This window comes from Orbilia oligospora (assembly GCF_000225545.1).
Source record: "Orbilia oligospora ATCC 24927 unplaced genomic scaffold scaffold00110, whole genome shotgun sequence".
In the NCBI taxonomy this organism is placed as follows: Eukaryota; Fungi; Ascomycota; class Orbiliomycetes; order Orbiliales; family Orbiliaceae; genus Orbilia; species Orbilia oligospora.
Window position 1 is genome coordinate 73,922 of NW_011645667.1, and position 13,225 is coordinate 87,146.

A 13,225-nucleotide genomic window follows, 5' to 3' on the forward strand; every position below is an offset into this window, starting at 1 on the left:
GCCAATGACCGGAATTTGGGGGTTTCTATTAGTCACAAGGTTAACCCGACGGACCTGGAGCTGTTAAATGTTGCTGACGGTTAAATATGCGCTCAACCAGTTAACACTCGCACTTACTGACTTGTTGATATTAATATACTAGCTGCTACCCGCCGGAGCTGGTGGTTTGTATGAATGGATAGTTTTAGCTCGAGGCTTTCGGAGTGAAAATTCCTTTCTACCTTTTCTTTATTTCGAACGTTTCTTAGCTGTTAAATCCAACAGGACAGGACAAGACAGGACATGGTTTTCCTTTCATGTCCAACAAAAAACATATTATTATATATAACTAAGTACTTACTGACTATACTTCTTACTTCCCTACTATATAAGTACCTAGGTCAGTAGGGTATTTGAGTATGTGAGTAAGTAAGTAAGTAAGTAAGAAGAAGAAGAAGTAGTATTGTTGTGTGGATATATGGGTGTTCTCGACCGGCGGAACTCTTCTACCAGGGCGGCTGATTTCTAATCCACCATCTTCCAACCTACATTCCTACATTCCAACCTACTTACCTTACCTAGTACCTCTTACCCACATGAGTCTGGACATCCACAAGTAAATGCCAGGTTTAACAGTTCCCTCGTTGTCAGGGTTGAAAGTTTAATACAGTGTGGCATAATATTATCGGCATCGACGGTTATAATATGTTACCCTATGTATACTCTTTTGCCGAAATGTCACCTACGCGGGTTCCGCCCGCTCGATTGATGGTATTTCGTCCGCATCGGGGTCTCCTAGCTGCCTATTTTGCTAGTTTCAAACCTAAGCTGTTGTGGCAGATGCTTTTTTAATGCGATGATGGCCTTCTAGAAAAATAAATAAAAAGAGTTTCCGATCGGATTGGATTTGTCAGCTGGGTTTGGCCAACATAGCCGATGTGTCTACACCATCATCATGCATCACATCATCATGCAGCGTTGGGGAATCCATTCCCTCCCTCCTGTTCCGTCTGGAAATGTCGTGGTACATATATAAGTATGTACTTACATGTAGATGTATTATTTTCATCAATTTTTGTTGGAACTTAAACCATCGTAGTGGACTGCATTGGAGCGTGCATGTGATATATTGAGCTGCAGGTTGAGGGTAATATTACTAATATTCCGAATCGAAGGACCCGACTTGTACAACTTGTGCTCCGATATAGTTTGTAAGATTAGATTAGATCTCGGATCCATTCTAGGTTAGTAGACTTCGATGCAGCTAGCCAGATTGGACCCGTCATTCTAGACGCAAATAGAACCGAACCTCTGCACGTGGTTTGTGTTTCCATTGCCTGCGCATGCAATACTAAACTTCTTGCAAGACTCTAAGCATGCGATCTTTTGAATTCAACCGCATCAATTGATATCGACCCAGTAGAAAGATGCAGAGGATAACGGCCCACACAGCTCTTCGCAATGTCGCAGCAATGCGACAACTCAATTGCAGAGTCTTACCGCGTATAACATCCCCTCGCGGTCATAGCCACCTGGATGGTTTGCAGATGGTCGCCGCAAGGAGATATATCTCAGCTCCCGCCCAACCGACCCTACTTTCGCCGAAGTTCACTGTCCCATGGCTCAAGGCTCTGGCCATGAGGGACCACCCAACAGAACCCTCTCCCGTAGCGCAGGAGACGAAGAAGGGGCAGTCGCCGTTGACCCCGAAACGAATGACAGACAGCTATTCGAGCTATGTTAGTTATTACTCCTCAGGTTAACTTCCTTTCTGTATAGAAGGCTGACGATCTTGTCTTTTATACCGATCAAACCAGACTCTTGAGTTTGGAAAGGATGAATGGCTAGTAGATGTAAGTTGCAAAGTACCTCCGAGAGCTGAATTGAGGGTGAGGTGAATACCTTATTAATAGGTCAATAAAAAATGTAGGCATACGTCAACTCTACAGGTCAGCTGAGGTTAGAAGGGAAACGAATGAGCCTTGATTTCAGCGCAATGGTGTCTAAAAGATAAAACGTCGTAGGCTGGGAACGATATTCATGGACCTTGATGCTCTGGCTGGTCAGTTCAGCCCATTTCCCATAATCACTGAAACCGGTGCACCTTCTAACGCCCCTAGGATGAAAACAGGAGTCGTTGCATATAAACATGCCGGTGAGTTCCATAATACTTACTTAAGTACATAATATCTAGAGCCGGCCGGATGATCGGCATAGGGCTTCTAGTCTAGTCAACGAATTAACGCAAGGTCTTTGGCTTTTCAGGAGAGGGACAGACAATTGTCACCGCAGCCGTGGATAGAATATCTCTCCTGTATCATCCAACGTCCTTTTGTGACATGGAACTGCGAGGGATGGTCACATGGACTTCGGGCAGAAGCAGCATGGAAATATCGCTGGAAGTAGTGGCGCTGGAGGAAAATAAAACGATTTTGACCTGCCAATTTACAATGGTGGCGCTTGACCCAGTCACGAAAAAGTCAGTGCTTGCTTGTTAAGACCGGTTCTAGGCTTCCCAGTTCACCTAAATACTATTTTTACCAATCGAGCACTAACGACTTTGCATGCAGGGCCACAGCCGTCAATCCCTTGATAGTCGAGACCGCAGAGGAGAACCGAATATTTGCCAGAGGCGAAGGTAATTTCCACCATTTCTGGATTACCGACCACGAGGCATCAGGGATGAGCATTGGTGGGTGGAGAATAACGATGGTGGCTGACATATGGTTTTGGGATCGAAAATATCAGAGCGTAATCGATTCAAGAGGGCCCTTGCATCGACATCTCTCGAAAAGCAAGCACCCAACGAAGAGGAGAGCAACCTGATTCACACAATGTGGCGAGAATCCCAACGGTACAAAGGAAAGTACCACGCATGTACCTTGCCCCTTGCATAAATTTTTCGCCTAACATTTTCGTTACAAGCAGATCCTGGGTCTGGCGTTGAGATGCCTGAAAACATCGTCTACGGTTAGTAAACTCTGCTCTGCTCTACTCTGCTCTGCTCTGCTCTGCTCTGCTCTGCTCTGCTCTGCTCTGCTCTGCTCTGCTCTGCTCTGCTCTGCTCTGCTCTGCTCTGCTCTGCTCTGCTCTGCTCTGCTCTGCTCTGCTCTGCTCTGCTCGATTGAAAGCACTTTCTATTCGTCCTGCAAAGAAACCTGGCTGACTAGTTGAATCTTCAACCTGCCAGTGGCTGATACTCAAATACAGACGACTCAGGTTATGCAACCTCAGGTATGTGCTAAGAAAGAACCATTATATGCAATTTGAGGGTCTAACCGCACCGGATTTGTCCATGCTATAGTATCGAAACCGTCACGTACGTAGGATATATATCCCCTTACGTGATAATGGACGAAAGGCTTTTCATGCTGACACAATGTTCCAACATACCTCGGTTCGGACGGCAAGTCTTATATGGTAAGTCAAATCAATCCTTCCATTTTCAATTGGATTAGTGCTGCGGTATATTGCTTTATTTTATTTTATTTTTCTAGCCTAATGCCAACCCTAATTTACTAGATCTTTGGTGGTTTATTGTTACGAAACTCGTTTGAACTCGCCTTCTGCTGCGCTGCAGCGGCATCTCATTCACGGCCTAGGTTCCTGTCGATGTCCCCGTCCGTGTTTCGTGAGTCCGTTCCCGTGGGCGGGATCTTGTACTTGACCGCTACGGTTGTGTATACAGAGCCCGCACCGGCGGGAGGGAGTCGGGTGCAAATCCGTGTTGATTCAAAAGTTCGAGACGTTCACCACAGCTCGCTTCGGAATACCGGTACGTTCACATACACGTTCGATACAGAGGAGGAGTTCAAGGTCTTACCCAAGACTTACGGGGAGTTCGTTTCCTACATTGATGCAAGGAGGAAGGCAGAGGCGGAACGGTCGTGGGCAGACACGAGCGACGATGTCCCTGACACTTTGGAGGCTAGCGTTGTAGAATAAAGGGGTTTGAGTTTAGTAGTATAGTCCACGCTAAATTAGTCGTCGACACTAGTATTAGTTCTATATATGTTGCATCGACATCGATTTCGAAATTCGAAAGTTTAAGGGCAAGATTTTACTACGTATTGGGGTGAAGCTAGTATCGCTTCGGTTTGCTCGGAATTCTACGTGCTAAAAAAAATTTGACAGCAGTGTGTTTCAAGATTCGGATGTCCAATGGGTATTTCCATGACTAGCTTTGTGCACAGACAAGTCAAGAGCTTGGTTGGACTCGTTCAAGGGTTGGGCCCAACACGATGTTCCCACTAACCCGAAATCGTTATATCTTTGTCAATCTGCCGCTGGTGGGGTGGATTTTTCTCCCAATTGCGCCTGCATTGTCGTTTTATGCCATTTCGTATTCGCTAGAAGCAAATACGGTGGATACTTTCCACACCGCTCGAACTTTCTCTCCCTCGTTCCCACAATAATGGAAGGGGTTTTTTCAGTTTTAGCTCTGGATGGAAACCATACTAAGTGGGTATCGGATTTAATATTTATAACGGGCATACATACTACTGTGTAGTATACACGCACAAGCACTAGCACAGACGCTTTGACTCGTGATGCCTACTACATACTTGTTAGTGGCAGTGTCGATAGTTAGCTCGACGTCAAGGGCGACACGTGCGTCGGAAAACCCCTTGTGTTCAGAACTAATAATTCGAGGCTAGAAACCTTGGTTAAGGAGAAAAAAGGTACCAAGGCTGTTGGTGACTATGACTACGCACGGCAGAAACAACTTGGAAATTATGATTGCAGCTTGCCGTTTGCATAAGCATATTTCTTCTGTACGTGGTTCTGATTGAGACACCTGTTCATCGAGAACCCAAATTCGATATGAGTCCGATGGATGCGGACAATACGGCTCTTGCCCGCCAGAATACGATTATGAATTTCCGTTTCAGCCGTACTTTTCGATATCAGGCCACGGGTGATGAGACGATCTAGTAGAGGAAGAGGCAGGAAGGACCCAGATCAATGGGTGCTATCTCCACAGACTGATCACAAAGAGCACATGCATCAATGCTGATTTACTCCAACAGCACTATCAGGACCCTCTCTCCGTGCTTTCGCGGCTGAAGAGACTTTTTTGTAGTGCAGGTAAAATTTCAAACGGCAGATGGCCAAGATCTTTGGCGAAGCGATAGGGAAGAAGTAACGGGTGTGGAGTCTCATGAGATTTCTCCGAGCTCGTTCTCTCGAAAATGGCCGAGTGAGGGCTAGACCGCCCGGTGGTCTCTGAGTGCCTCTTCCCCGTGGCTGCACTGGCGTTCACGCGTACAGGGGTTGAGAATAATAGTGATTGTTTGGGAACGCCCACGGTTTCTTTTCTGGGGCGAAAAAAAAAGTATGTATCGTGATATCATTTTAATGTTAACCTTTGACGCCGTCCTGCAGAGCTCTCCCTATAGTTTAGGATGACTTGTCATTATTATTATTGCGGCCCGTATTTTTCTTCAGACGAATTGGTTTCCTCCATGGCCGAACGGACCGAGTAGTGCAGTGCTGTGTAACTTTGCAGAACCTGACCCGAAGGAAGGGAGGAAAATGCCCGATGACGGGCTAAGTTAGCTAGTGGCTTGGTGGTTTGGTGTAGTGGTGTAGTGGTGGTGTTGGAAGTCATTAAACCGAGTGGGATCTTGAAATTATAATAACCCCAAATCGGTGGGCGACACAGGCTTGGTTTAGCGAGATCGAATCTAAGTAATACAGGGGTTCCATTGGCTGGCTAATACTCGATCGATCGCACTATCCAACCTGACGCGGAGACACGATTACATATGCGGCTGGTCTGGTGTATTCCTCTGAGATATCTCTTCCCTGCTACCCTGTTCAAAACCTTTCCCTTGTCTTTTCGCCACCGAAATTTTCAATATCCATACACGGTACACCCATTTTTTCCACAGCTTCTTCGCAATCTATTCACGACTCAAGCCAGGCTTTAGGCCGGGGGTTTCTGGTCAAGCCACTCGGTGTTCGAGTTTTACTGGATGCACAGAGGACTGACATGGCACACACAAATTCCCAAGTTCACATGCATGCTGCTCACCATGTGCCTGAGCCTATCATCTGTCACCACCCTCGTCTACTAGCTCGAACGAATGGTTTTGAGAACACGAGGCGGCCGGCTGCAAGTTTTGAAAGCTTGCATTTAGGCTCGCAATTATTATTATCCTTCTTTCGATCCGTTCATTCCCATATGCACCCGGCCGACGGATGGGTCTCGAATCTCAGGGACCGCCATCTGCTAGGTCAAGGTTCCTAGTAAGTGTGAACATTTATCAAAGAGGAAAGGAAAAAAAAAAAGTCTGTTGTTTTCACTCTCGCGTGGAAATGAGATCTTGATTTGACAGCCATCGACGATAGCCTTTCCTCGCTTGGTCTAAGCCATGGAGAGGGGCTGCCGAAGGTTACCACCAAGGAACTTTTACGCAAGGGCAATGTGCGGCCCAAGATCCCTGGCGGTTAGACACACAGTTCCTACATAGTATGCATCCGACTGTCCCAGATGCATCTCGTTCAGCTGGCCTTGGATCCCTTTATCAGGTTTTTTTTTCTTCTTTTTTTTCTTCTTCTTGTTTTCGTTTCTTCTTCCATTTCTTCTTTTGGGTTATCTCGCACTTGAACCAACATGTGTGCAGGATGTGTGTGGGAATATAACCGGTTCGTATCCCAATGGTGAATCTACTCTTTTCCCCTTCTACTATCAGGTTCTTTCTATCGTTGTACCTCGTATATCTAATATCTGTGATTTTACAAAGGCGGTGGGGAGGTATTAGTACTGCGGGGATTCTTAGAATCGATAAATACCTAGTCTCTCTTAGACGACTTTTATAGGTCCGAATTGCTCGGGAATATTCAACATGACGGAACGACCAACACTATTGCCTGGTGAGATTGCTCACCAGAATTTCGAAGTCGGATACATTGCCCTTTCCTACGCCGTTTCGTATATTGGTTCTGTCACCACATTGGAACTTCTCAATAGAAGAACTGGTAACCGGGGATGGTACAATTGGTATGTCGCCATTGCATATTGCATTATCTGAGGGACCGTTTAGTCGTCTCGTTGATCGCTGGACTTGTTCCTAATACGTACTATTGTTCCATAGGAGTTTGTTGGTTGGCTCGGCCATATCCATGGGATCGGTAAGACATCACCCGTTGTTAAAATTCTCCCAACTTGCCTAACTTACATTGTTGATAGATTGCCATCTGGGGAATGCATTTCATCGGCAATCGGGCTATAATACTTGATTATGGAGTTGAAAGCCATCAACTGATATACAACTCAAGCTTCACTGCTTTATCCTTCTTTCTACCAATCGTCGTCCTTCTCTCAGCATATATGTTCATCGGAACCAATGAGGATGTTAGCATTGTCCGTGTGTCCGTAGGAGGGACCGCAGCCGGATTGGCTGTGGTTTTGATGCACTACCTTGGCCAATTCGGTGTCAGCAACTATACATCTGTCTACAAAATACCCTTCGTGATCGGCAGCGTCATCATTGCCATCCTCGCGAGTAATGTTGCTCTTGTGGTCTTTTTCGTATCTCGGTCACGATGGGCTGGCACTTGGTGGAAGCGTATTGGTTGTAGTTTTGTTCTTGCCGGAGTAAGCTTTTTTCCCTTTTCGATAGTATTCGTTGGATTTTGTGACACCATATACTAACGGAGTACTTTTAGGCTGTTTCCGGTATGCATTGGCTCGCTACTGTCGGAACAAGTTATAGATTGCGCAGCGCTGCTTTGCCAAAAAGCACACTCGATAGAAAACAAACCGTCGTCGTTGTCGTGACCCTAGTAAGAACTCTCCGCCCATAGTTTATAATCTCTTATGTCGCAATTACTAACTTGGGCACAGTGTGTTTTCACCTGCACTTGCTTGTTGGCCTATGCTATCGTTCTAGGGGCGAGGGCCCGGCAGATGGTTACCAAAATCCGCAAAGTCACATTGTCCGCGGTGATGTTTGACCCGGATGGGCGTCTCATGATTTCCACTAGTGGTTCCCTGCCAACAGAGGTTATCACTGACACTTTGAACTCCCTTCTCGACCAAGAGTTTTCTAAAGAGCACCCGGTATTCTTGTGGTTCTATAGGGTGTCTCGGTCCTGGTCTGGTGTCAAAGATATCGTGTCGGTTATGCAGCAGCATCTGCGCCACATTGATGTCAAGAAGCTTGGAACTGAGGAGCAATCTGAGCTGAACCTCATTTTCCGCGAAATGCTTTGCGTCGCTGCCAAGAAACTTTCGGAACAACTGCGTCAGCCCTTGGAATGCATTGGTGCTCTCCACGACGACATCCTACATACAAGCTCCAACTCGAGGAGTCGAGTCAATACACCTATCGGGCCGAGTGATGTTGAGAGACTGCGCAAGGTTTCAGCAGGCAAGGGCCAGACATTATTCGTCTATCGGGAGGTCACCAGGGAGGAGGCAGCGAGGCTTCAGTCTCACGGCTATCGATTTACGAGTGTCAAAATTGCCACGGATGTTGTTGCTCGTTCGCTCCAGGTTCAGCGTGAAGTTTTGACCGAACACTTAAAGAATATGCGAGATGCTTCTCAGATTGAAAGCATCTTGGAGCCTGGCATTCATATCGGAGGCTTTGCCTGCCGTGCTAATATCGATGGTGGATTCGACGTTCTTGTTCAGAAGCTCCAGCCAAATCTTATCCCGTCTGTCCAGCTCCCCATCCCCGCTCTTACGGATGAGCTTAAGCAAGTTATGCAATTATTACACGGAATGACTCTCGGGAATGCCTTACGGGTGTTGGAGATGAAGCAAAACTCGACGTCGGGAATCGATCGATCGTACCTCGAGGAAGTGCGATCTGCTGTCCGCGCCCTTACGAAGGCATATCCGGATAATTTTTGGCAAGATGCTATCTTTTCTTCCATTCCGGTTACCATGCCATGTCGGTCGGGAAATGTCGAAGTCGATCATGCAACTGCTCAAATGTTCGTTTTCCGCACAATCGTCCCGATCCACCAAAGAGAGTTGAGCGATGGTATCAGAATGGCACCCTTTGATTTCTTCACCGCGCAGCAGCGTGCCTTCTCCACCAGCCGGGATCATGAGGTATTCGCTAGGCAGATCCACACTGAATTCTCTGGACTTTCCGAAAGATACCTCCGTACGCCCAAGCCTTCTATAATACCACGAAGACTCCGGGCTTTATTCTGGTCGTCCGGTCGCCCCACCACGGCTGAGAAGACGCTTGTCGAAAATCCTTTCGCCAATATCATGATTTCTCAAGCTGTAGATGTCCACTCGGCTAAAACTTCGATGGAGATCCACGAACTCGACACTTTAAGGACAACGGGCGCAGCTATTGTTGTCCGAGAGGTCGAGGAACCGACTTGGGCTGAAGACTACTTTCACCTACTCATGAGCAAGCCGAGGTCTCCATAGAGATCGTTCTTACCTGCATATTTCCTTTTCATTCCCTTATATTTTCCTTTTATATATTTCTTTACGGATTTATGGATGTTATTGCTAGGATACCCCCTAAGGTCTAAAGGATCAAAACATTGGTTCGTTTCTTTCTTCTTGTTCTTCTTTTTCTTCTATATATATATTTCCTTTGTACCTTTTCGGTCGGAACGGATTTTGATTTGCTGTTGGAATAGGATATATATTTATATGTAATGTACACTAGGCATTTAAAAGAGCTTTGTAATTGTTGCGAACTGTCTTTTCTTTGGGTATATATAAAATACCTTACCTTATATGCTCAGCCTATTTGTATGATTTGTTTAATGCTGAAAAGCTAGCATGGTGCGGGTTTTGATGTTGCGAAAATAGGATTTATTTTATATTTACATGTGTATATATTACTATTACTATTACTATTACTATTACATACAAGTCTCCTACCGAGAGACTTCAATAAGTTTGCATACTATGTATACTACGCCGACTTTCAAGGGGGGAACATCGGTATAATATCAATATATTATTTTATTGCGACGGGGGTAATTGAAATGGAGTAATTCGTTGGACTAATACCTTTAACAAGCATGGGTATATGCCTAGTACTTAATTATAATAATAATTAATACAGGTATTATGTATTCCGCGATAAGACAGGAAATGACGAAAAAGACCCGCGAAAAGAAGGAGCCACCTTTTGTCAATTGTTTGACATCTGTGTGGCAAGGACTGGGGGGGATTCGTTAGTTTGTGGATTGCGTGTGCCGAACATCGGCAGGAAGCGATTCGATTTCGTTGCATCATACATAGCCGGCTTACGAAATCACGAGAATGGGTGTTTTCCACCACTACCACCACTACCATTACCACCATTACCATTACCATTGAGAAACGAAAGCGTGGAGTGTATGTACAGGACGGCTATATTCTGCATGTGAAGGTTATGGTTGTATGTCCTAGTTCTGTTCTGTTTCGTTTCACATCTTTCCCTCTGAGGGGAAATAAACCACGCAGATTTCAGGGTGGGTTGTGTCAACCCGTGGATGAATTGACTTGCTGAATACAAAACGGCGGGCAGACTAGCTGCAGGTATCACCAAAAACTCGGAAGATTTCGGAGGACCGGGGTGGGTGGGTTTGTGACATACTGTGTACGTAGTAGAGTCTGTCTGGGAAGCACACACGCACATGCTCGAAGGGACCAAAGGAAAGGAAAGGGAAAAGGAAGCTCTGTTTTGGGATAGGTTTTCTCTGGGATTGGGAATTGGGGATGTGGGGAATCCTGGGAGTTGGGTGGGTTGGAGGAGGTTGACTGAGACTTTCTCGAGGAGGCTAACTGTTCGACGGCTTCATCGCCGGCTTTTTACACAGTTCAGTGGACAGTGGACAGTGCTAGTACGGGTAATTGATTTCAAAGAAGATATAATATTAATCAATATGGCATGGATGAGTCCGGGCGGTTGGATTAGGATTCAATAAGCGACTTCGGAGTTTCTGATGATTATTTTGATTTAGATGCATTCTTCAGCTTCAAACTTCAAAGTTGGCAAATGCGAATTGCAAAGAAAAAAAACCCTTTAACGGCGAAAGGGTGAGCAAAAAAAGAAAGAAAGAAAGTTAACGAGCTGCAGAAGTTGTAATCCCGGCTGTCCGTGCATGGCAGACGCAAAAAGATGGAGTCGTAAAGTGAGGTATCATATCATCCCACGCATACTGTGTAATACAGACAGAAGAATAGCTCCTGGCCACTCCACACGAGCGATTGCCATGTCTGGGAATGTACGAGAATAGAAGTACTCCCCAGCGAGGCTTACCATGTGGGATACGATCCGTCAAGTACATCGTGCCCAATGGTGTGATTATCGTCTTGCATTATCGGCGTGCATGGTTCCCCCGCCACAATTCACACACAGCTTCGGCGAACCGTCGGAGTAAAGCGCCAGACAGACGGCGTCCGTCTCGGGGAAGTTGTTCAATATAAGAATGTAAAAAATATAAAATAAAATAAAATAAAATAAAATAAAATATCCAAAGATACTTTAGAAAATAAAATAAATAAAAAATAAAATAAAAAGGAGAAGAATCGGATTTGAGGAACTTTGAAAATTATATAATAGAGAGACAATTCACCTTCGAAGTTCATCAACCATCGAGCGGTCATCGGCACTACATACACTCGACATACACTCGACAGAGACAGGACAGACCTGGATAGTTTGATCTCGCTAGAATCAAATCCTTACGCCTCAGTTTGCGCATTAGCCGGATTATCCTTTCGTACTTACATTACTCTGGACTCAACTCAAGTGCATCGATCAAGACAGAGAAAGACTCATCTGCGTTTTGTCTTTCAATACAAATACGCCGTCGTGTCCACATATACCTCCTTCCTTCCGTCCTTCTTTCTTTCCTCCCTAAAACCCAGCACCTAATCTAATCCAAGCTAAGCTAAGCTATAGCTGTGATAATACCTCTTGTTGGTTGTGTCAGTTGGCTTGTGAAGTTGTCTGAAACCTCGAAAATTTCTCGGAACAAACGCAACAGCGCCAACACTTCTCCACCACCACATTCCGCTTCCGTGTGCCCTTTTATTATATAATATCATCAGTCCTCCCACTACCGCCAACCACTACCACCATCTTCATCTCTCAACCACCACCACTCTTCTCAAACCTCTATTCACCTATCTGTCTATACATCTATCATCTCACACTCTCGGAAGCCTCTCACTTCTCCATCTCTTCCTCTTTCTTCTACATTAAAATAGAAGAACTCCAATTAAAAGGAAAAATCTCTTTCTTACAAAAAAAAACCCAACAACCGCCACAATGAACCCAACCAGAGTCCTCGCCCGCCGCACCCCACTCATCCACTTCATCGGAAAACGCTCTATCCCAGAGGCCATTGACCATAGTCCTCGTGTCCACCCGGCGTCTCCATCATCCTCTCTCCCAACCTCCTTCAAGCAATACCGTGAATCAGTTGCCAACCAACATGGTCCCTTAGCCACTCGATCCGCATCCTCCAAATCCTACTTCTCGCCAGCCCCACCACAAGGTCAATTCTTCGACCGAAGCGAGCTTCCTGCTAGGTTCGGACGTCTCAAGTGGTCTTCTGCTGAGATTGACGCTGTTGAGAGCGGTGGCGCCAATCTTGCTGCTTAAAAGATACAAACGATTTCTTTTGATTTGAGGTTCGTTTGGGAAGAGATGAGATTGATGACGGAAACGGATTTGAGAGGTTCCTTTCCAAACCATCATCACACATCATCATCATCACACTCGTGGATGATGGTCCAAGCTAGATGGGATACCGGTTCCCAATAGTTTATTTGCTTTCATTTTTTTATTTTTTTCCACCATCAAGGTCGAAGACGCAGTGGGAGACATTCTTCACTCGTTCACACAGAAGGAAAGGGCACAATTTCTCAACCCCCTCTTCTTCATCATTTCCTTTGTTTTGTCGTCAAGGTGTCCTTTGTTTTGGCTTTATCATGTTGATACCCTGAAAAGAGCCCCCTCCATCTATCAGTCTGGTTTGAGCCTTTTCCCGCTTTTCCCTTTTCCCTTCTTTTCTTTTAACGCTTTATTACTATTGATACTCTTTTTGGTTATATATTATATATATATTTGGCGGCACGAATTTCCTTTTGTTCCAATCAGCTTTCTTATTTATATTTCCTTGGGAAGGAGAGAGTTCCGACTTCTTTTTTACTCTTCGATTGAGGGTCGGCCATCACAACCAAGCCCAGTATTTTCTTACATTTTCAAGATACTGCTTCTTTCTGTGTTCATCATATCGTATTTCATATCATGTACATAAG

General features: G+C 45.4%; 5 protein-coding genes across 5 annotated transcripts; 4 read left to right on the forward strand and 1 right to left on the reverse strand.

Moving 5' to 3' along the window:
- Nucleotides 1-1,406: 1,406 nt before the first annotated feature.
- Nucleotides 1,407-2,954, forward strand: AOL_s00110g26 (uncharacterized protein; the record flags this gene model as incomplete). The annotated part of the gene is made up of 9 exons (XM_011126716.1): nucleotides 1,407-1,718; nucleotides 1,797-1,832; nucleotides 1,910-1,938; nucleotides 2,004-2,041; nucleotides 2,111-2,134; nucleotides 2,245-2,458; nucleotides 2,550-2,671; nucleotides 2,728-2,856; nucleotides 2,908-2,954. The coding sequence occupies 9 exons, from the start codon at nucleotides 1,407-1,409 to the stop codon at nucleotides 2,952-2,954; spliced, it is 951 nt and encodes a 316-aa protein (XP_011125018.1).
- Nucleotides 2,955-2,970: 16 nt separating this feature from the next.
- Nucleotides 2,971-3,349, reverse strand: AOL_s00110g27 (uncharacterized protein; the record flags this gene model as incomplete). Its single annotated transcript, XM_011126717.1, has 2 exons — nucleotides 2,971-3,220; nucleotides 3,324-3,349. 2 exons carry the CDS (start codon nucleotides 3,347-3,349, stop codon nucleotides 2,971-2,973), a joined length of 276 nt encoding a protein of 91 aa, XP_011125019.1.
- A 242-nt stretch (nucleotides 3,350-3,591) lies between these two features.
- Nucleotides 3,592-3,924, forward strand: AOL_s00110g28 (uncharacterized protein; the record flags this gene model as incomplete). The annotated part of the gene is made up of 1 exon (XM_011126718.1): nucleotides 3,592-3,924. The coding sequence occupies one exon, from the start codon at nucleotides 3,592-3,594 to the stop codon at nucleotides 3,922-3,924; it is 333 nt and encodes a 110-aa protein (XP_011125020.1).
- A 2,906-nt stretch (nucleotides 3,925-6,830) lies between these two features.
- Nucleotides 6,831-9,382, forward strand: AOL_s00110g29 (uncharacterized protein; the record flags this gene model as incomplete). The annotated part of the gene is made up of 5 exons (XM_011126719.1): nucleotides 6,831-6,985; nucleotides 7,080-7,116; nucleotides 7,175-7,582; nucleotides 7,654-7,770; nucleotides 7,832-9,382. The coding sequence occupies 5 exons, from the start codon at nucleotides 6,831-6,833 to the stop codon at nucleotides 9,380-9,382; spliced, it is 2,268 nt and encodes a 755-aa protein (XP_011125021.1).
- A 2,848-nt stretch (nucleotides 9,383-12,230) lies between these two features.
- Nucleotides 12,231-12,566, forward strand: AOL_s00110g30 (uncharacterized protein; the record flags this gene model as incomplete). Its single annotated transcript, XM_011126720.1, has 1 exon — nucleotides 12,231-12,566. One exon carries the CDS (start codon nucleotides 12,231-12,233, stop codon nucleotides 12,564-12,566), a length of 336 nt encoding a protein of 111 aa, XP_011125022.1.
- Nucleotides 12,567-13,225: the final 659 nt, after the last annotated feature.